Source organism: Amyelois transitella, chromosome 18 (assembly GCF_032362555.1).
Source record: "Amyelois transitella isolate CPQ chromosome 18, ilAmyTran1.1, whole genome shotgun sequence".
NCBI lineage: Eukaryota > Metazoa > Arthropoda > Insecta > Lepidoptera > Pyralidae > Amyelois > Amyelois transitella.
Window position 1 is genome coordinate 7,698,306 of NC_083521.1, and position 18,035 is coordinate 7,716,340.

The window sequence follows — 18,035 nt, forward strand, 5'->3', positions numbered from 1 at the left end:
GATTGAAGTAATCTAGTAACCCGTCGTGAAATCTCTACATGACAAGCGATTACATTAAAGTGTACAAAAGTTTAAGCATTGTTCGGGTACAGAATAAAAAATATCAAGAGTAAATATTCAAAACTATTTATTGATAGTATTTTCCTTAAAATATAAATACATGGTATGTACCAAACATATTTTATACACAATAATTACATAACAATATTTATCGGTCGATGTTATCTGACCTAGAAACATAAATATTAGGTTACCAAAGTAAAATTGTGGTCAGCTCAACTGACCAGCGATACTCATAATTATGAAGAATTAAGGAAAAACCATTAATTGAGATAAATTTGTAAGGATCGTACACAGAGTACATATATTTTCAGGGCGGGTTGTAACTCGATTGCAACGCATACTGAACATCTATATAAACAATAATTTCTTTATACGCATTCTTGACTCAAATTACGAAAATTACCCCACAAAATAATACTTGTCTGTACGAACCTTATTTACTTATTATGTAGATCGTATATGGACGTGAATGAAAATTAAAGGTTGCCATTATTCTATTCTCCGCTGCAACGGAAATAACCAAACAGAAAAAAAAAATATTGAACAGAACTTAATTTGTGTATTAGGTGTTAAATTCCGTTTATTTTTTCTAAGAAGTTTTTAATAAAGCATCATGCCGATTCAAATTTAATTATTTAAAGATTATAACTCATAATATTAAACAAGACGAAAAACATCTCGATTTAAAAAAAATCTGAAAGTTCCCTACAAATAAAGGATAAAGTGATTTCGGCGAAATTATCTCAACGCACCTTATATAAAAACAAAATACAGGTCGTAATAAAAATAACACAGCATTTCGACTTTACATACAGCCAAACAGTCTTAAATTGCACTAATGCCATTCAAATGCATTTAGCAAAATCTTTCTCTTGCTGTCCACAAAAGACCGGAAAATATCACAGGGTCCCCATAAAACTGCATTAACTGTTTTTAAACAACGCTTTGATTTTATGATTATGCTTCAAACGTTTTCCGTGCTTTAATTTTATTGAACCATTTTGTTACTTGTAATAGTAGAAATTGAATTGTATAAATAGACCATGCAAACATGAATGGTTGAATGAATGTTATGGAGAGCTGGCGTAGAAGATTAAACGTTTAAAAATCGCAAAATCTTATGCTGCCTCTAAATTTTAACTCCGGGCATTATATACGCACGATGTTTTGTGTGGGAGAGGGATAGGAATAGAAACATGGAAAAAGACAGGTAAAAGGAGCCTTTTTCATCTCAAGTAACCGTTTACCTACATAAAGACAGCAGGAGTTCAAAGTCTGCATAAAATGCTTTTCAATTTGATCTTAATTTCATAAACAGTGCAACTCGTATACATATAATTTTATCGTGAGTTGTCTCAAAATTTTGCTAAATTTATCACTAGCCAGTTTTATAAAATCTTAGGTCAATGTGAGCCCCATCATATTTTGGTAGTCTGTTTTTTTTTTATAAAGTATAATATAGTCATCGTAGTAGGGGGAAGTCCCGCAGTGCCGAACACCTAAGCTTAGAGGGCATTAAAAAAATACGAATTGATTTCTATTAATTTATTTCACATTATTGGGTACACGACAATCATAGACATGTAAGTAAATTAACAAATAATTAACAGAATACAAATTCTTAGTGAAAATTATAGCTAATCATGGGCATTAATTTTTGGTTTATCATTATGTGGCACCTAGTACCGAACATACCTAAAAATGGTCCTTATGACCTAACACTTCTAGTAAAGGTGGCACCTGTCACAAATATACATCTCAGAGCACACTGGAATATCAGCGCATGCCTCTTGAGCCCATTCTTTACACGAGTTGCACTGATTCTGGGCCTTTGCTAGAAGAAGGCTGAGGTGAGAGACTTGTGTTTCTCTCGCAACATTAATGGGCTTTCTGGTAAAATATCCACAACAGGCCTTGTTCCAGTAAATTTTGAGGAATACTAAGGGCATGTCTATCAATCACTTCCTCAAATCTGCACGTGAAGAACTGGATGGATAGGCTAGATTTTCATAACGTTCTTCCATTGGAATATTCGTAATATCGCTTGGCAAATAATCCAAATCACTGAAAATATTTTTGTCAAACGGATATATCGGTATATATCCGTTTGACAAAAATGCTGCTGCTATGTCATAACGTGCTACCTTTTTAAAAGCATCTGAAACAAGTCCAGCAATATCGAATTCAGTAATTCTAGCCCCTGAATTAGCTCTTATCCACATCCCACATTGTTCATTATAGGCATTCTTAAAGGGTTTCATGAACGACCTGTCCAAAGGCTGGAGTTTTGAACGATGAACGACCTTTTTTCGCCTTCACCATTATTAATATATAAGATTATCTGAAACCATAAAATGGAATTTTTAACATCAATGAAAATAAAATAATTGCAGAAAAATAATTGTTCGGTCATAGGGGAAAATACACTGTTCGGTACTAGGGGCTCATAGAACAAAATTTATACGAGAATTAACTCAAACGTACTTATTTAATATTAGTTTTAAGTACTAAAATTGCATTAATACTTACCAAAGACAACTTAAACTCTAATAGGAATGTCTCCACTCGTAAATCTTGTAACAACCGGTATTTTCTTCTGTACACGATACGTCACGTCCCCGCGCAAAATGAATGCATCTTCTCTCACGGCCGCTCTGAGCATAACTGACTACTGCAGCGCCGCCCGCAGCTTATCTAGCTTTGTCTCTTGCTTTCTCACCACAAATGATCGCTTTCGTTTGCTTATTTTTAAAGGTACCGTATTCGTTCGGTACTACCTGCCGTTCGGCGCTAGGGGACTTCCCCCTATCGATAATTTATGTTACTCTTGCGTACTTGGAATGGAATTGAAACAACTAAATACATCACACGGCAGGTGCATTTCAGAGCACCTTAATTGGGGTTAATGTCACTTTCAGATTAGCATTAGAGCCGTGTGGTTCCCGGCACCATTACAAAAGAATAGGACCACTCCATCTCTTTCCCACGGATGTCGTAAGAGCCGACTAAGGGATAGACTTGGGATTCCTCTTTAATGTAAATCCCTGCCAATCTAAGGTCTGCCGCGCCGATGGATGCATGGCTAGGGGCGAGCCTAGTCTCGAGCGTGCCACTTCCGCCATGGGGTTGGGCGACCCCCAGGTAATGGCTAGCCTTACCCTGGCATGCGGGGCTCTGCTGGGGCGGACAAAATTTTTCCCTAGCGTCTCGTGGGAATCGCATTATGAACCTTAAAAAGCATAGAAATGGCGGCGATGGTGTCCGCACCCCATCACGTCTCGTTCCCGGCGGGAGCGGTATGCGGTCTGCTGAAAGCCGCTTTGCGACGATGAATGTAAGAGGAGGAATGAAGGATAAGATTGAGGAAGTATGCCAGATGATGGATGAAAGACGTTTGGATGTGTTGTGCGTGAATGAAACGAAGCGGAAAGGATGCGACGCGACGCAGCACGGCCCTTACACGGCGTATTGGTCTGGAATTTCCAGTACCAGCCGAGGCTGTCAAGGGGTCGGTCTAATTCTTTCTGCACGAATGGCTGAGTGCGTGAATGAGTATGAGTGTGTCAGCCCTCGTCTTCTATGGATTAGGCTGAAAGTTGGAATCACTCGGATCTTCGTTCTAGGTGTTTATGCACCTTGGGATGTGGGTTCGAGGGGTACAACATCAGCAAAAAGCGAAAACGAGGAGTTCTGGAATAGTGTAAGAGAAGTATTGAAAGTTACCAAGCCAAATGAGAAGATTATTATGTTAGGTGATTTTAATGGATGGGTGGGTGTAAAGCGTGATGGATATGAAAAGGTGCTTGGTGCGTTTGGTGACGAAAAGGTGAATGATAATGGAAGAAGTGTATTAGAAATTTGTCTAGAGTGGGATCTTTTTGTGTCGAACTCAATGTTTCAACATAAAGAGATCCACACCTACACAAGAGTGGAAGGTATTTTAAAAAGTATGATAGACTTTGTGATTGTAGATGAAAGATTGAAGAACAAAGTGCTGGATACCCGTGCATATCGCGGTGCTGGCATTGACTCGGACCATTTACTGGTGATATCCCGGATAAGGGGTATCTTCAATCGCTGGCGGCACAGGGTAAGGGAGCAAACCAGCGCTTTGGAAAGAGTAAAAGTGGAAAATTTGCAAGATATGGATGTAGGTAAGAAGTATATTAATAGACTGAAGGATGAATTTGAAGATTTAGATGAAATGAGCGATATTGAAGATGGATGGAAGGAACTTAAAGAAAGAATTGTGAAAGTAGCTGTTGAAGTGTGTGGTGTAAGTAGAAGAAGGAAAGGAAAAAATCACAAAAATGCGTGGATGAGTAAAGATGTGCAAGAACTTGTGCGATTAAAGAAGAAAGCATGGCTGGATTTGTTAGCAGCAAAAGCTAACTTAAGAATGCAAGAGGTTATAGATGAAGATGTGAATGAAGCACGTAAGGAATATAAGAAAATGAAAGATTTGGTTAAGAAAGCTGTGATTAGAAATAAAGAAGAGTATAAAGAGGATTTTGATAAAAGGCTATCAGAAGACTTTCAGTCAAATCTGAAAGTATTCTGGAAATCCGTAAGGTCAGCCCGAGGAAATACTATAACCAGAGAGCTGACTAGGATCAGATGCCAGGATGGTAGCGTTGTGAAAGGAGAAGAATGTGTACTAAAGATATGGAAGGACTATTTTGAAAGTTTATTTGAAAAAAAGGAAGGAAATAAGAAAGATTTCTGCTATAGCGAAGAAAAAGAGAATGAGATGGAAGGCGAAATTGAAATGTTCGAAATTGTGGAAGCACTTAAGAGTATGAAAGCGGGAAAGGCTGCTGGGTGTGATAGAGTGTCGGTCGAGATGCTTAAAGCAGGAAAAGGCGTAGTAGCTAGTCAGTTGTACTGCCTTTTCAATTTGTGTTGGAGAAGCGGCCGAGTACCAAAAGATTGGTGTAAGGCTGTTATCGTGCCACTTTACAAAGGAAAAGGGTCACAGCTGGACTGCAAAAATTTACGTGGTATAAGCCTGCTTAGCGTCGTCGGCAAATTGTATGCTAAGGTATTGATTAATAGAGTCAGGAATGAAACTGATGACAAAATATGGGATGCTCAAGCGGGATTTCGAAAGGGAATGGGATGTACTGATCAGGTCTTTTCCTTGCGGTGCATAGCCGAAAAGTTTTTGGCCAAGAGTCAAAAAGTCTATTGCACATTCGTAGATCTGGAAAAGGCCTATGACAGAGTTGAGAGGAATGAATTGTGGTCAGCACTTTCTATGCATGGGGTGAGCAGTCTCTTAATACGAGCACTGAAATCCTTATATGAGGATTCGAGTGCTTGTGTCAGGATAAACGGAGCGCACACTGAGTGGTTTAAGATTGAGAAAGGCGTTAGGCAAGGATGTGTTGCGTCACCGTGGCTGTTCAACCTATTTATGGATAGCTGTTTGACAGATTTGAAAGAGTCTAAAAGTGGATTAAGGATGAATGAGTTACTCGTCAAATGTCTGCTCTATGCCGACGATCAGGTTATACTGGCGTCATCAGCGGAGGAGTTACAGGAGATGGTAAACTGTATGCATGAAGCTTTAAAAGAGAAAGGAATGAAAGTGAACGTAAGTAAAACTAAAACACTGGTTTTTGAAATGGAGAAAGAAATGACAGCATGTAATATTTTGATTGGAGGAGAAAAAGTGGAGCAAGTGAAAGAGTTTGTATATCTCTAGGATCAAAGTTTACATCAGATGGCAAGTATGATAGTGATATTGAAAGGAGAGTGAACGCGGGGAACATGGTGAATGGAGCTTTGCATGCCTTTATGAGCAGTCAGAAACTATCCAAAAAGGCTCGACTGGCTGTGCACAGGGGCGTGTTGGTCCCGACATTAATGTATGGGAGTGAAAGTTGGGTATGGCAAAAGAAGCATGAAAGCAGAATAAATGCAGTGGAAATGAGAGCGTTAAGGAGTATGATGGGTGTGAAATTGAGTGACAGGATAAGGAACAGCGTGATAAGGGAATGTTGTGATGTGAAAGAAGATGTAGTTACAGGAATAGAAAAGGGTATGTTAAGATGGTTCGGTCATGTGGAGAGGATGAATGAAAGCAGGTTGACTAAGCAGATATACAAGGAGAGTGTGGAGGGAAAGGTCGGAGTGGGAAGACCTAGACGAACGTATCTTGATCAAATTAAGGACGTCCTGGTAAAGGGTCAGGTCAAAAGTACCCGAAACCGCCGAGCTTGTATGAAGAGAGTTATGAATGTGGACGAAGCGAAAGAAGTATGCAGAGATCGTGGCAAGCGGAAAGAGGTAGTCTCTGCCTACCCCTCCGGGAAAGAGGCGTGATTTTATGTATGTATGTATGTCAGATTAGCATAACTTTAAAACAACTGAAAGCAAAATAGTTCGATCCGTCAATGGAACAATTTGGAAGAAAAAAAAATATCCAAACAGTTCGACTATCGAACTACTGGCATAACTTGACGGAATAAAGGTTCCAACGTAGCTCGATAGTAAAGTTTTAGATTAAAAACATATGTATTGGAAGCTATGTTTTTTTTGCGTCAAAGAAGAAAAAGGAATGTTGTGAAATAAAAACGCAATTAAGCTGGGCAATGGCAAAAATATTAAGAAATCAAATTCCTACACAAATGTCGCATTACTTTGAAAAGTTCATTGCGTACTTATTGCACTGGCATTTCGTGACGAAACCTGCACATTGAGGCTACTGAATGTAGAACCATAATGTAGGTAAGCTTGGTCAGCGTTCCTTTTTAACATTATCACGGAGGTCAGACGGGAGTCGTTCTGTGACTGACTAAATTTGACTTATCCACTCCCATATCATGACTTAAGCGGGCAATTTAGAGCATTTTTGTCAGAAAGCGCATATTTTGGTAAAATATTTCAACATCATATTTTCGATACCCGCGCAGATGTCAGCATATAATTATGTTAGGTACTCTTGCGTACTTGAACGCCCTGCTCAACCGGTTTGGTTAAGCAGGCTAAAATTTTAAATTTTACAATTTCAAATCTTGAACTTTTTAATGGGCTATTAGGTACATACATACATACATATAATCAGGTCTTAATCCCTTTAGGAGTAGACAGCATAAGCCAAATAGCTGAACGTGGCCTTTCAGTCTTTTCTTTGTGGCTCTGTCTACCCCGTAAGGGATATAGACGTGATGATATGTATGTATGTCAGCATATTAAGATGAAAATCATTGAAAAACATATCGGGACGAAACAATATGATTTTTTTTTGATACCAATTCCAAGTATTTAAGGTCTACTTTCGTCTGCCACTGAGCTGATGCTTCAAATGTTGTATCTCATCGTGCTGCCGCGCGAGCTGGTCGTTGAGCCCCGCCACGTGCTCCGTCAGCACCGACATCTGCTCCTCGTAATTGTGGGACGTTGAGTGGAGCTCCTCCTCCTGAGAATTTTATTATACTTAATACATATTTACATGTCACGTGCCGTGTGGTTCCCGGCACCAATAGAAAAAAGAACAACACCATGATACGACATCCATGGTAAAGAGATGGAGTTATCCTATAACTCTATCTAATCTTTACCATGCATGAAGTAAAAGGCGACTAAGGGATTGGCTTATAAACTTGGGATTCTTCTTAATATATAGATATGTACTCACCAGCCGGCTGATAGTGTTATGTTTCTCTTGCAGCGTGTGCTCGTCCGTCTGTTTGTCCCGCTCCATCTCATCAAACCGTAGTCTTAGCATTTCGCACTGAAAACACACAATCCATATTAACATGGTAACGTGCCGTGTGATTCCCGGAACTAAGAGAAAAAAAGAATAGGACCACTCCATCCCTTGTCGTAAAAGGCGACTAAGAGAAAGGCTTGTAAACTTTGGATTCTCGTTTTGGGCGCCGTGATAGCAACCTGTCACTATTTGAATCTCAATTCTATTATTAAACCAAACAGCTGAATGTGGCCTTTCAGACTGAAAGACTGTTGACTCTATCTACCCCACAAGGGAGATAGACGTGATTATATGTATGTATGTATGCATATTAACAATTTTACAATTTCAAATATTGAACTTTTTAATGGGTTTTTCTATTAGGTTCATACATACACATAATCTGGAGTAGACAGAGTCAAGTCTCATGATGGAGTGGATTCCTCTATACACCTACTACTCGTATACGTAGAAGATATGAGCTGTATACTACAAATAAAAATCTGTCAAAAAATTATGATTAGCAGGATGTAAAAACTTTCTCAATTAATTTTAAAAAAATCAACTAAATATTTTTTTAAAGAAAAATAAATAAATATATAATTATGTACACTACCTCTTTCACATAATGTTCAGTCTTGCTCTTCAGCTCGCTTTTCTCGACTTCCAACGCACTAATCTTATTTCTAAAATACGTCCTCACTCTGTCCTCTCGCGACTGGACCTCATGATTGACCAGGAATGGCACTTCCAGGCTCCCCAGGAGTCCTATGACCCTTCCCTCACCGTCCACTGAGGTTTCGTTAAAACTATTGAAGTCACCGGAGTCATGACCGTCTCCTCTACGTTTCTGTGAGGCGGACACGTACTTAGCTATTTCTAATTTAAGGCCTTCATTTTCCATTTGTAATAATTCATATTCCATCCTCAGTTTTTGGTTATCCTGGAATAGAAATGTTTTTTTTCTTTAGAGAAGAATTTAAAAATACTATGCTAGGATTTTAACTTGAATTAATCGCTTTTGATCACTCCGATATACTGATTCTAATTACTAGATTTTATTTATGAGTATTACTGGCCCATATGTTTCCAAAGTGAATTAGGGATATTAAAAAGTATATTTTTTGGTATCAGTGTGACATCATCTAGTAGTGAAATAAACAGACTAGTGATTACTATTAGAACTGACATTGAATGACATTGAACAACTATATAATACAACTATGTAATTCATGCAAATAAATTATTCTATTCTATTCATTAAATGAAATGGGATGATGGCAGGAAATTAATTTTAAACTAATTAATTCTTGTTTTTGTATTATTTAAGAAATATTTACCTGTTCTAGAGTGTGTGTTTTTATACTAAGCTGCTCATTCAAGTTCAGATCACCTACAGAACTAAGTGCATCTTCACTTCCCATCTGAAATATAAATAATATTGAAAACCTAATAAAAATTAACACACAAGGGCTATAAGCTCCGACTTTATGTTTAGTTCTAATTGAGAAAAATAAACATAGCACTGTTAATACTGTAAACTGTGTTAAATATTTTGACATGTTATAGCAACATTATTATTAAACAGAGGCTGACTTTTAATGACATAGTTAAACATTAGTTTAAAACATACAATCACTTCCCGCGTCTGGCCCTCTGTACATATGTACATATGTATCATTAGATCTTGAAAACTACACAACTGATTTTGATGCAGTTTTTTCAACAGTTAGATTGATTCAAGAGGAAGGAATGCTACTTATGCGAAGCCGAAGGGGAAGTTTAAAATTTACTCAAATAAGCAAAGTTCACTGTTGTGTAAAGGTGGACTGTTGACCACATAGTCCACCATGATTTTAGCTAAAACAGTAAAAACCAAATTCAATAAAAAATGAACATACCAGGCTTCCAGCTTCCGACAGGAAGTCTCCATTACAACTAGGGGGCTGACTAGCACTAACATGGACTTTGCTGGGCGTTCCTCCGAGACGGTCCTTCTGGGCCTCCTCCAACGCAAACTGAAGCTCTTGGTTCTTGTTCCTCAGCTTAGCAATCTCACATTTGAATTTACTGTCACTCTCATTTATATGCCTCTGGTAGTCCTCGAGGGTAGCCTTCAGTTGAGAGACTTCGAATGTTCTATCTGATAACTGGAAAACCAAGGGGTTAATACTTTATTATATTTATTAAATATAAATATAAATATATACAGGACAAATTACACAGATTGAGTTAGCCTCGAAGTAAGTTCGAGACTTGTGTTACGAGATACTAACTCAACGATACAATATTTTATTATAAATACTTATATAGATAAACATCCAAGACCCAGGCCAATCAGAGAAAGTTCGTTTCTCATCATGCCCTGGCCGGGATTCGAACCCGGGACCTCCGGTGGCACAGACAAGCGCACTACCGCTGCGACACAGAGGCCGTCAATATGTTATTACAATTAAATCGCAGTAGATGTTGATATATTTAATTTGAGCATTCCTAAATTGAGGAAGACTAATACAATTCTTCTTTCCATATAATAGTCATGTAGTCAATGGCTGACCGAAGATGAGTTAATTTTTTTTTTTATTTAGCTTTTTTTTTTAATCAACGTCTTTTATTCAGTAAGTAGATGTTAACTTGATGTGAATTAAGGTTAGTGAGTTATTAAATTTTTAGAGATTGATAATCTTTTTCTTTTGTATTAAGGTTTTTTATCAGTGAGGATCTGTAATTGACTAATAGAATATTGACTTATTCAGAAACTAACTGCATAGACGTTAGTTCCTGAGTCAGTGCTTGGAACACATCATGGGTTAAATCAAGTCATCAAAGTTCAGATGATCAAGTTTCACAAACCTGTGAAGCAATTTGGGCATTCTCTATGATTTTCTTTTGCAACTCCTCCTGAAGTAACCCAGAGTCCAATGGCGCCTGGACACTGGATGTTGATGGCTGTTTGTCATCAGTTTTACTCCTTATTTTCTTTGTCAGTTTAAGCTGCAATAAAATATGTCAGATCACTTGTAAAACAGAGACTTGTTCATTATAAAAATACAATATTTGTATGTTCTACTTTCTGTTCAGTCTAACAAACATGCCTCTTTCCTCGATGGGTAGACAAGAGACTATGTCTATCCATGTGCAACAATCCCTGCATTCTTCCTTGCTGCATCCACATTCATAACTCTCTTCATGCAAGATTTCAAAACAATCTTCAACTAACCTGTAAGGCGTCAAGCTCGTCTTGCAGCACAGAAACCCTCCTCGTCAGTTGCTGATTCCTGAATGTCAGCGAATCTATCTCCAATTCACATCTGCGCAAAGCCTTGTCTTTTTCCTTAAGGGCATCTTTAAACTCGTTCGACTTGGCCTGCTCGTCTAAAACGCCCTTCTTCAACACCTTTACATGCACCCTCAACTGGAACGGAAACAGTAAATTTACACAAATTGCCGATCGTATTTCGCCGCACTAAAGATAACAAAGTACATACCTTTGAATACTCTGTTGCTAATTTCTGGTATTTTGCCTGAATATCACCCGACGGCAAACCTTCCATGGCGCTGTCTCATGAACTCATTACTAAAATTTGCAATGTTTTAGATGTTTACTTTGTATTTTACTTCTATTGAACACCCACTTTCCTTTCTACAAAAATGACGTATTGTATCAAAATATCCCGTCAATGCACTCTGCCTCATTTGACATTATTTTGACATTTGTATCGTGATAAAAATCCGGTACGTGTACCGGATAGTGAACTAAATGAACGAAATATTTTAATCGATTCGATTGATTACTCGTAGGTTGCATTGGTAAGTTGTTATGGTCGTGTAAACCTAACTTTATTAAAAAGAAAGTAGTTGAATTGGAGAAAAAATATTATGACTGGCAACACCATGTCTGTTGATGTGTCGTGATTGTCGAATAGAAAATATCAATATTTTGAGATTTTATGAAATAAAAACCCTAAATTCTTTACAATATTTAATTTTTATAAACCATAAATTATATCACATCTTTCAATGAAACAGTCATGGACGATAGGTTAGTAGTTACCCAACAATATATCGCAACAGGTAGAACTGAGTTAGAACAATGTAAATTATGACTAAACCTTATGATATTCCTCAGGAACATGGAAACGGGCAGCTCTGCTAGTAACTATGGCGATAACGAACATCCTAAAAGCATCATACACATTGACATAGATTGCTTTTACGCTCAAGTGGAGATGTTACGGAACCCCGAACTGCGGTCTGTACCACTCGGTGTCCAACAGAAAAACATCGTAGTGACGAGCAACTACGAGGCTCGGAAATACGGAGTACAGAAATGCATGCTAGTTACAGACGCGATGAAAATTTGTCCCAGTTTAAAACTCGTTAATGGCGAGGACTTGCACAACTACAGGACAGCCTCAAATAAGGTTTTCGAAGTTCTTCAGACCTGGAAATGTCAGGTGGAAAAATTAGGTATGGATGAAAACTTTATTGACGTCACAAAATTGGTATTGGAGAGATCAAAAAGTGCAGATGTTAAAAATGTCGCACTCAGTGGTCACCTGTACAAAGAGCCTGGTATAGAGTGCCTTTGTGGGTGCCACATTAGACTGAAGATAGCATCACAAATAGCTAATGAAATTCGCCAAAAAATATATGATGAATTAGGACTCACTACTTGTGCTGGCGTGGCACACAACAAATTATTGGCAAAACTAATCTGTCCATTACACAAGCCTAATGATCAGACCACTATATTCCCAGATCATGGAGCAGACTTCATGTCAACTCTTCAGAGTGTCCGATCCATTCCGAGCATTGGTTCTAAAACAACAGAAACTCTTATATCTCATCAAATCATCACAGTAAAGGACTTGCAAGAAGTAGCACTAGAAGTACTGAAGAAAAACTTCAGCAGTGATATGGCCGTCCGACTTAAACACTTGAGCTTAGGGGAAGACAATACCCCAGTGAAACAGACTGGCAAACCCCAGAGTATAGGCTTAGAAGACAGTTTTAAAACAGTGAGTCTCAAGAGTGAGGTGGAAGATAAGTTCTCAGCCTTGCTTCAAAGACTGCTTGTGTTAGTACGAGAAGATGGACGTATTCCTGTTTCATTGAGAGTAACATTGAGGAAAAAGGATGCCAAGAGATTGAGCAGCCACAGAGAGTCGAGACAGTGTCAGATATCATCATCAATCTTCACAATATCAAATGGTATACTCACGGTCACAGAAGCTGGCCAGCAGAAACTTATGACTATAATTATGAGATTATTCAATAAGCTTATTGACTTATCAAAACCATTCCATTTGACATTAGTTGGGCTGGCATTCACGAAGTTCCAAGAACGGATGACAGGTAGAAGTTCCATAGTGAACTACCTGATGAATGATATTTCAGTGCAGTCAGTACTCAATTTACAAAACGACTGTGATACATCAGCAACTTCAATGGACTACTCTGCAGCTTCGCCAAGCAGCAGTACAACTACGGACTTATCAGATGGTGAAGTGGAACCTTCACCTAAGAAGCCAAAAAAAGTGAATTGGATAGCAAAAAAACGCTGTTTATCAAAGGAGGATGTTGCATCTCCGAGCAAGCTAAAAGTTGGCGAATTGAGGTTGAATTCTAAAGAACTTGAGAAAGTATCAGAGCTCAGGCTGAACTCTCGGGACAGGTCCCTGACCCCACGAGCGAGTCCGGCCAAAGATAATCTCTCAGATACATCAGACACAATGAAAGATGTAGCTGAAGGTGGTAACTGTGAGGGTTGTCCGAGTTATGTTGACAAAGAAGTGTTCAGTGCTCTTCCTGGTAACATGCAGCAGGAGCTGAAGGCCATGTGGAAGAACCCCTCTAGCTCCGTCACGAGGACTAGTCCCAGAACAATGAACAAAGCAAAGCCGAACACACTCTTAAAATATTTTGTTCCACACAAATAGTATTAGTAAGATTTTTATCTTGTTAATTATTTTAAGTGATAAGTGAATGGTTTCTATTTTTTCAAATCATACAATTTTTATTCAACTGATCAAATACATGTTTATGTTAAAAAGTTTTCTTTTATTTTGTTCAACTATGTGCAAAGAAAAAGCCTAGACTCTGGCTGCCCCCTAATGGATAAAGATTTCATACGTATGTATGTCAAAATGGAAAGAAAACAAATATTGCTGTATAACTGGGCATATCATTTAATATCTATATTTTTTACACTTTCCTTTACCATATATAATAGTTCTGGGAACTGGTGCACACAATTTACATTGACCATTAGGCTTTCGGCTATTTTCCCATAGGAGACCACGTCCACGTTAACTTGGAGCCTGATCTTGTCTCCGTCTGTGACGGTGTTGGAGTCCGTGCTTTGTTGTGACATCTTCTCCCTGATCTGCTTCAGTCTTCTAAGCGAGTCTTCAGTTTTCTGCACGGATGTCAGTACATCTTCCACGTATTTGTAATATCTGACAAAAATTTTAAGAGAAATTAATTTCAACTACATGTACAGCTATGCTCTTCCTGGCTCTTCGAAAAAAGTAATCTATACTATGTTATTAATAAGAAAATATATTTTACGTTTGTATTGAATAAACTCAAAAACTTAAAGACTTTCGGAAGTGACACATACTACTTTTTTGTCTGAAAATTTTAAAATGTACTACATTATATTTAACTTTTCTTACTGATGGTTTCTGTAGCGCAGAGTTAGTGCGCTTGTCTGTGACACCGGAGTAGGTTCTGGGTTCGAATCCCGGCTACAGCACAATGAGAAACGAACTTTTTCTAATTGGCTTGAGTCTTGGATTATTATCTATATAAGTATTTTTAATAAAATATAGTAACATTGAATTATCTTGTAAAACAAGTTTCGAACTTACTTCGAGGTTGACTCAATTTGTGTAATTTATCTCCTATATATATTTATTTATTCATTATTCGCCTCCTACGATTTTGTACTCTGTCCCAAACCAAAAGCATACATTTAATAATACTTACGAAACAGTCATAACATTAAAAAGCGCTTCATACAATCCAACCAAAAACGCATTATCTAACTTCTTAGAAGCGTCTTCGTTAAACTCTTGTATTGCATTTGACACTACATCGATATAGGCACATGGCTTAGTCGGTACACTCCTGTTGGTCTTTCGGTACAATCTTGGTATATCACTCACTTGTTTCAACTGTACCTTGCAATAATCAGACATTTCATTTACAATACACTCTTTGATTTTATCTTTCGTAGCTAGCAATGCATTTTCTGAATGGAGCAAACTGGGCTTTAAAATTGCTATAGCTTGGGTGCTTATCTTTGACTCAACAAGAGACAGGAATTGTGGTAATCGTTGCTGTAACGATTGTATGTCTAAATAGATGCTAATACTGTTGCTAATTAAAATCTTATTTACACTCATAGGCTCGATCTTTGGAGAATCATTTCTCTGAAAAAAATAATATTTCAATGGATTAATTGCATCCTGCATTAATTTAAAAAAAATAAAAAGGTGGTCAACCAGTCGCTATTGTTATAGCGATCCCAACATTGGGCCATACAGCTGAACATGTTTCAGTTTTTTAAGACTGTAGGCTCTGTCTAGCCCGCAAGGGATATAGGCGTGATTATATAAATATTAACAGAAAAATATATATTTGATGTTTTGTGGTTAAAACAGAACACACAAACAAGTTATATATATACATTGATAAATACAAATTGTACCTGCACACAAAATACACTGGCCCAATGTGCATATCTCGACAGTAATTGGAGAGACAGCTTCCAAAATTTGTGCGCAAGAGCATCTATATACACGCCTTCCGCCCAGCACTCTTGGAGGGCCCTCCAACAAGCCTGGGTCTCTTTCAATATAAAACTGTTGCTATTTTCAATTGTGGGATTGTTATGTAGTGACACTTCATATTTTCCTGAAATAATTGTAAATTTTATAACTGATGAAAGGTGAATTGTTTATATATATGTTTATCTCTATCTCTGTTTACTTATGGTTAAAGGCATGTCTGAAAGTTCTGATGTGGGTTAAAAGACATGCATGCTTAATTGAACCTTATTATGACAATATTTTTATCTTTTGTTATATTCACATTGACGCATGTGCAAGCCCATTGTCAAATGGTTCTGCAACTGCGTTTGGCGTGTCTTCTGATCCTTTGCCATGTTTGGTTAAATGCAAGGTGTAACAAAATCATTTACATATCATTAGAATAAAAGAGAATAGATTGTAGTCCGGTTTTTATCCCTGTAGAAAAGTATCACTTTTTATCTTTTCCATGTTGTAAAAGGCGAATAAGGGACAGGCTAATAAACTTGGGATTGTTCTTGTTGGTGATGGGCTAGCAACCTGTCTCTATTTGAATCTCAATTCCATCTTAAGCCAAACAGCTGGCCTTTCATTCTTTTCATGACTGTTGGTTATGTCTACTCCGCAAGGGATATAGACATGATTATATGTATGTATGTAGAATAGATAATTTACCAGCAATTTCCTGAAATCGTATCTGGAAGTAAACAGGTAGATTCCACCTCCTTAGAAAACTTTTGTATTCTGCTGTCTCGTGCATTAACGTCACTGTTGCCTCATCAGTACAATACTCTTCTAGCTTCCTTATGAAATGCATGCTCTCGTTGTATCTCTTGTAAAAAATCTGAGGGTTGCCAGGAGCAAAAATAGAAGACAAATTTACTTCAAGTCTAGACTCTACTTCGCACCAGAAGCAGTTGACTAAAAATCTATATTTCCTCATAAGAAATGTCAGCTTGGAATGTGCAGTTACAGTAAGAAGTAGTTTGAGATTGGTGTCTAAAAGTGACAAAATTCTATTGTAGATCCCCTCAAGGCCCTCAGGACTCCTCTGGAGAGAAGATTCACTGATTATATCCTGCAATAATGGTGCCACAGCCTGCTTTCTTATAAGCATTTCAGTTTCAGGAATGCGGTCAAGTGACGCTAGTGTTACTAATATTTTAAGAAGGTTCTCTCCGTCATTGTCATTCCAAAATTGAAACAGCAATTTATTTAAGGTCTGTACTAGTTTGCCGCCTATATCGTTGAATTGGTCTTTTTGCTCCGGTTTGGTCAAACTTTCACACTTAGCTATGCTGAACTTTAGCTGATTATATTGCATGGCAGCTCGGTCTGTTAACGCAACCTGTTCTAGAATCTTCTTATCAGATATATTTTGCAAGATATTTTCTAAAGTTTTTATGCAATTGACAGTTTGGCTATAATATTTGAGGAGTTGCTTTTTCTTTTGTAGTCCATGCCTTTGGTTCAACCACATCGAGAGCTCCTTCATGGCTTTTTCTAAACAATGTTGAACACTCTGCAATATAATTTTTTAATCAAGAATGTTGAAATCATCATTAAAAATCTATACCACACAAGTATTGATATAAAGAAATAAATAAAAATTATTGGTTTTAATTAGGATTGTCATACAGTTTCCTTGCTTATTATAAATTGGCATTAACGAAGTAATCACTTAGATATGTAGGAGATAAATATAAAGATTACTCTATAGTGATAATTATAATTATTAAGTTTCAATACTAATCATATTAACTTACCAAGAGTTCTTCATTCAATTGTTCCAGAGGCATTTGAATTTTGTCGATCGCCTTATCAAATCCGATTAATGTGGCACATAAATTGACAAAATTAGCATAGTCCTTGTTTATAAGCTCTATCATAGCCAGCCTTAGGACCTTCAGGTACATTCCTAGATCATCCCTCATTGTCTCTAAGGAGGCCGCGTTCTGATGCTCGTCCAGGAAATTGTCGACAGAAAAGTTTGTCTGGAAGTGTACAGAGTTATTATGTTCCTGATAAAAGAATCAAATTTGCTAATTTTGGAAGAAATAATCAAAATATACCTTGACGAAATCATTCCTATCGAAGCACAGTCCCCGAGGGGCTGGCGGCAGTGTAAACTCCACAGAGTCTTTTTCCATAGCAGCGGCCAATCAACACTATATTATAAAGGCACCATCGTTGAGAGAAATCTTTTTAATGATATTGAAATTATTTAAATAAATAGTGCCCTTTCGTCGGCACGGCAATCATTTTGACACTTTTCTAAAATTTGACAATCGACACGTCAGGATCAACTGTCAGATTTAACGTTCAGAAATCGACAGGTTTCTGAACTTATACCAGACATATTCCTTCAAAATTCTACCAGAATAGTATAAATTTTAACGGGTGTAAATTTTTGACCAAAGTATCAGAAACGTCAAAATTTGTCAATAGTACGACATTTC

The 18,035-nt window shown here is 37.5% G+C and overlaps 3 protein-coding genes and 1 long non-coding RNA gene across 4 annotated transcripts; 1 reads left to right on the forward strand and 3 right to left on the reverse strand.

The window, feature by feature from the left end:
• Positions 1 to 110: 110 nt before the first annotated feature.
• Positions 111 to 2,770, reverse strand: LOC132902828 (uncharacterized). Its single transcript, XR_009657251.1, has 2 exons — positions 2,593 to 2,770; positions 111 to 2,404 (listed from the first exon to the last, which is right to left on the reverse strand). It is a non-coding gene; the product is annotated as an uncharacterized LOC132902828 (long non-coding RNA).
• A 3,645-nt stretch (positions 2,771 to 6,415) lies between these two features.
• Positions 6,416 to 11,455, reverse strand: LOC106130538 (protein phosphatase 1 regulatory subunit 21). Its single transcript, XM_060949278.1, has 8 exons — positions 11,248 to 11,455; positions 10,980 to 11,174; positions 10,613 to 10,753; positions 9,661 to 9,909; positions 9,100 to 9,183; positions 8,376 to 8,702; positions 7,706 to 7,801; positions 6,416 to 7,486 (listed from the first exon to the last, which is right to left on the reverse strand). Exons 1-8 carry the CDS (start codon positions 11,311 to 11,313, stop codon positions 7,340 to 7,342), a joined length of 1,305 nt encoding a protein of 434 aa, XP_060805261.1. The 5' UTR covers positions 11,314 to 11,455; the 3' UTR covers positions 6,416 to 7,339.
• Positions 11,456 to 11,634: 179 nt separating this feature from the next.
• On the forward strand, positions 11,635 to 13,790 carry LOC106129154 (DNA polymerase iota). The gene is made up of 2 exons (XM_013327635.2): positions 11,635 to 11,801; positions 11,889 to 13,790. The coding sequence occupies exons 1-2, from the start codon at positions 11,791 to 11,793 to the stop codon at positions 13,699 to 13,701; spliced, it is 1,824 nt and encodes a 607-aa protein (XP_013183089.2). The 5' UTR covers positions 11,635 to 11,790; the 3' UTR covers positions 13,702 to 13,790.
• Positions 13,791 to 13,915: 125 nt separating this feature from the next.
• On the reverse strand, positions 13,916 to 17,851 carry LOC106129085 (conserved oligomeric Golgi complex subunit 2). The gene is made up of 6 exons (XM_013327545.2): positions 17,649 to 17,851; positions 17,343 to 17,570; positions 16,252 to 17,098; positions 15,477 to 15,682; positions 14,753 to 15,198; positions 13,916 to 14,220 (listed from the first exon to the last, which is right to left on the reverse strand). The coding sequence occupies exons 1-6, from the start codon at positions 17,724 to 17,726 to the stop codon at positions 13,947 to 13,949; spliced, it is 2,079 nt and encodes a 692-aa protein (XP_013182999.2). The 5' UTR covers positions 17,727 to 17,851; the 3' UTR covers positions 13,916 to 13,946.
• Between the last annotated feature and the right edge of the window lie 184 nt (positions 17,852 to 18,035).

Coding starts and splice junctions, on each gene's coding strand:
- LOC106130538 (XM_060949278.1), bottom strand. CDS start 11,313: ATGGAAGGTTTGCCGTCGGGTGATATTCAGGCAAAATACCAGAAATTA. Junction 8,703..9,099: donor AAACACACACTCTAGAACAG/GTAAATATTTCT, acceptor TTTCTATTCCAG/GATAACCAAAAACTGAGGAT. Junction 7,802..8,375: donor CTGAACATTATGTGAAAGAG/GTAGTGTACATA, acceptor GTGTGTTTTCAG/TGCGAAATGCTAAGACTACG.
- LOC106129085 (XM_013327545.2), bottom strand. CDS start 17,726: ATGGAAAAAGACTCTGTGGAGTTTACACTGCCGCCAGCCCCTCGGGGA. Junction 15,683..16,251: donor ACGATTTCAGGAAATTGCTG/GTAAATTATCTA, acceptor CAATTATTTCAG/GAAAATATGAAGTGTCACTA. Junction 14,221..14,752: donor TTTAATGTTATGACTGTTTC/GTAAGTATTATT, acceptor AATTTTTGTCAG/ATATTACAAATACGTGGAAG.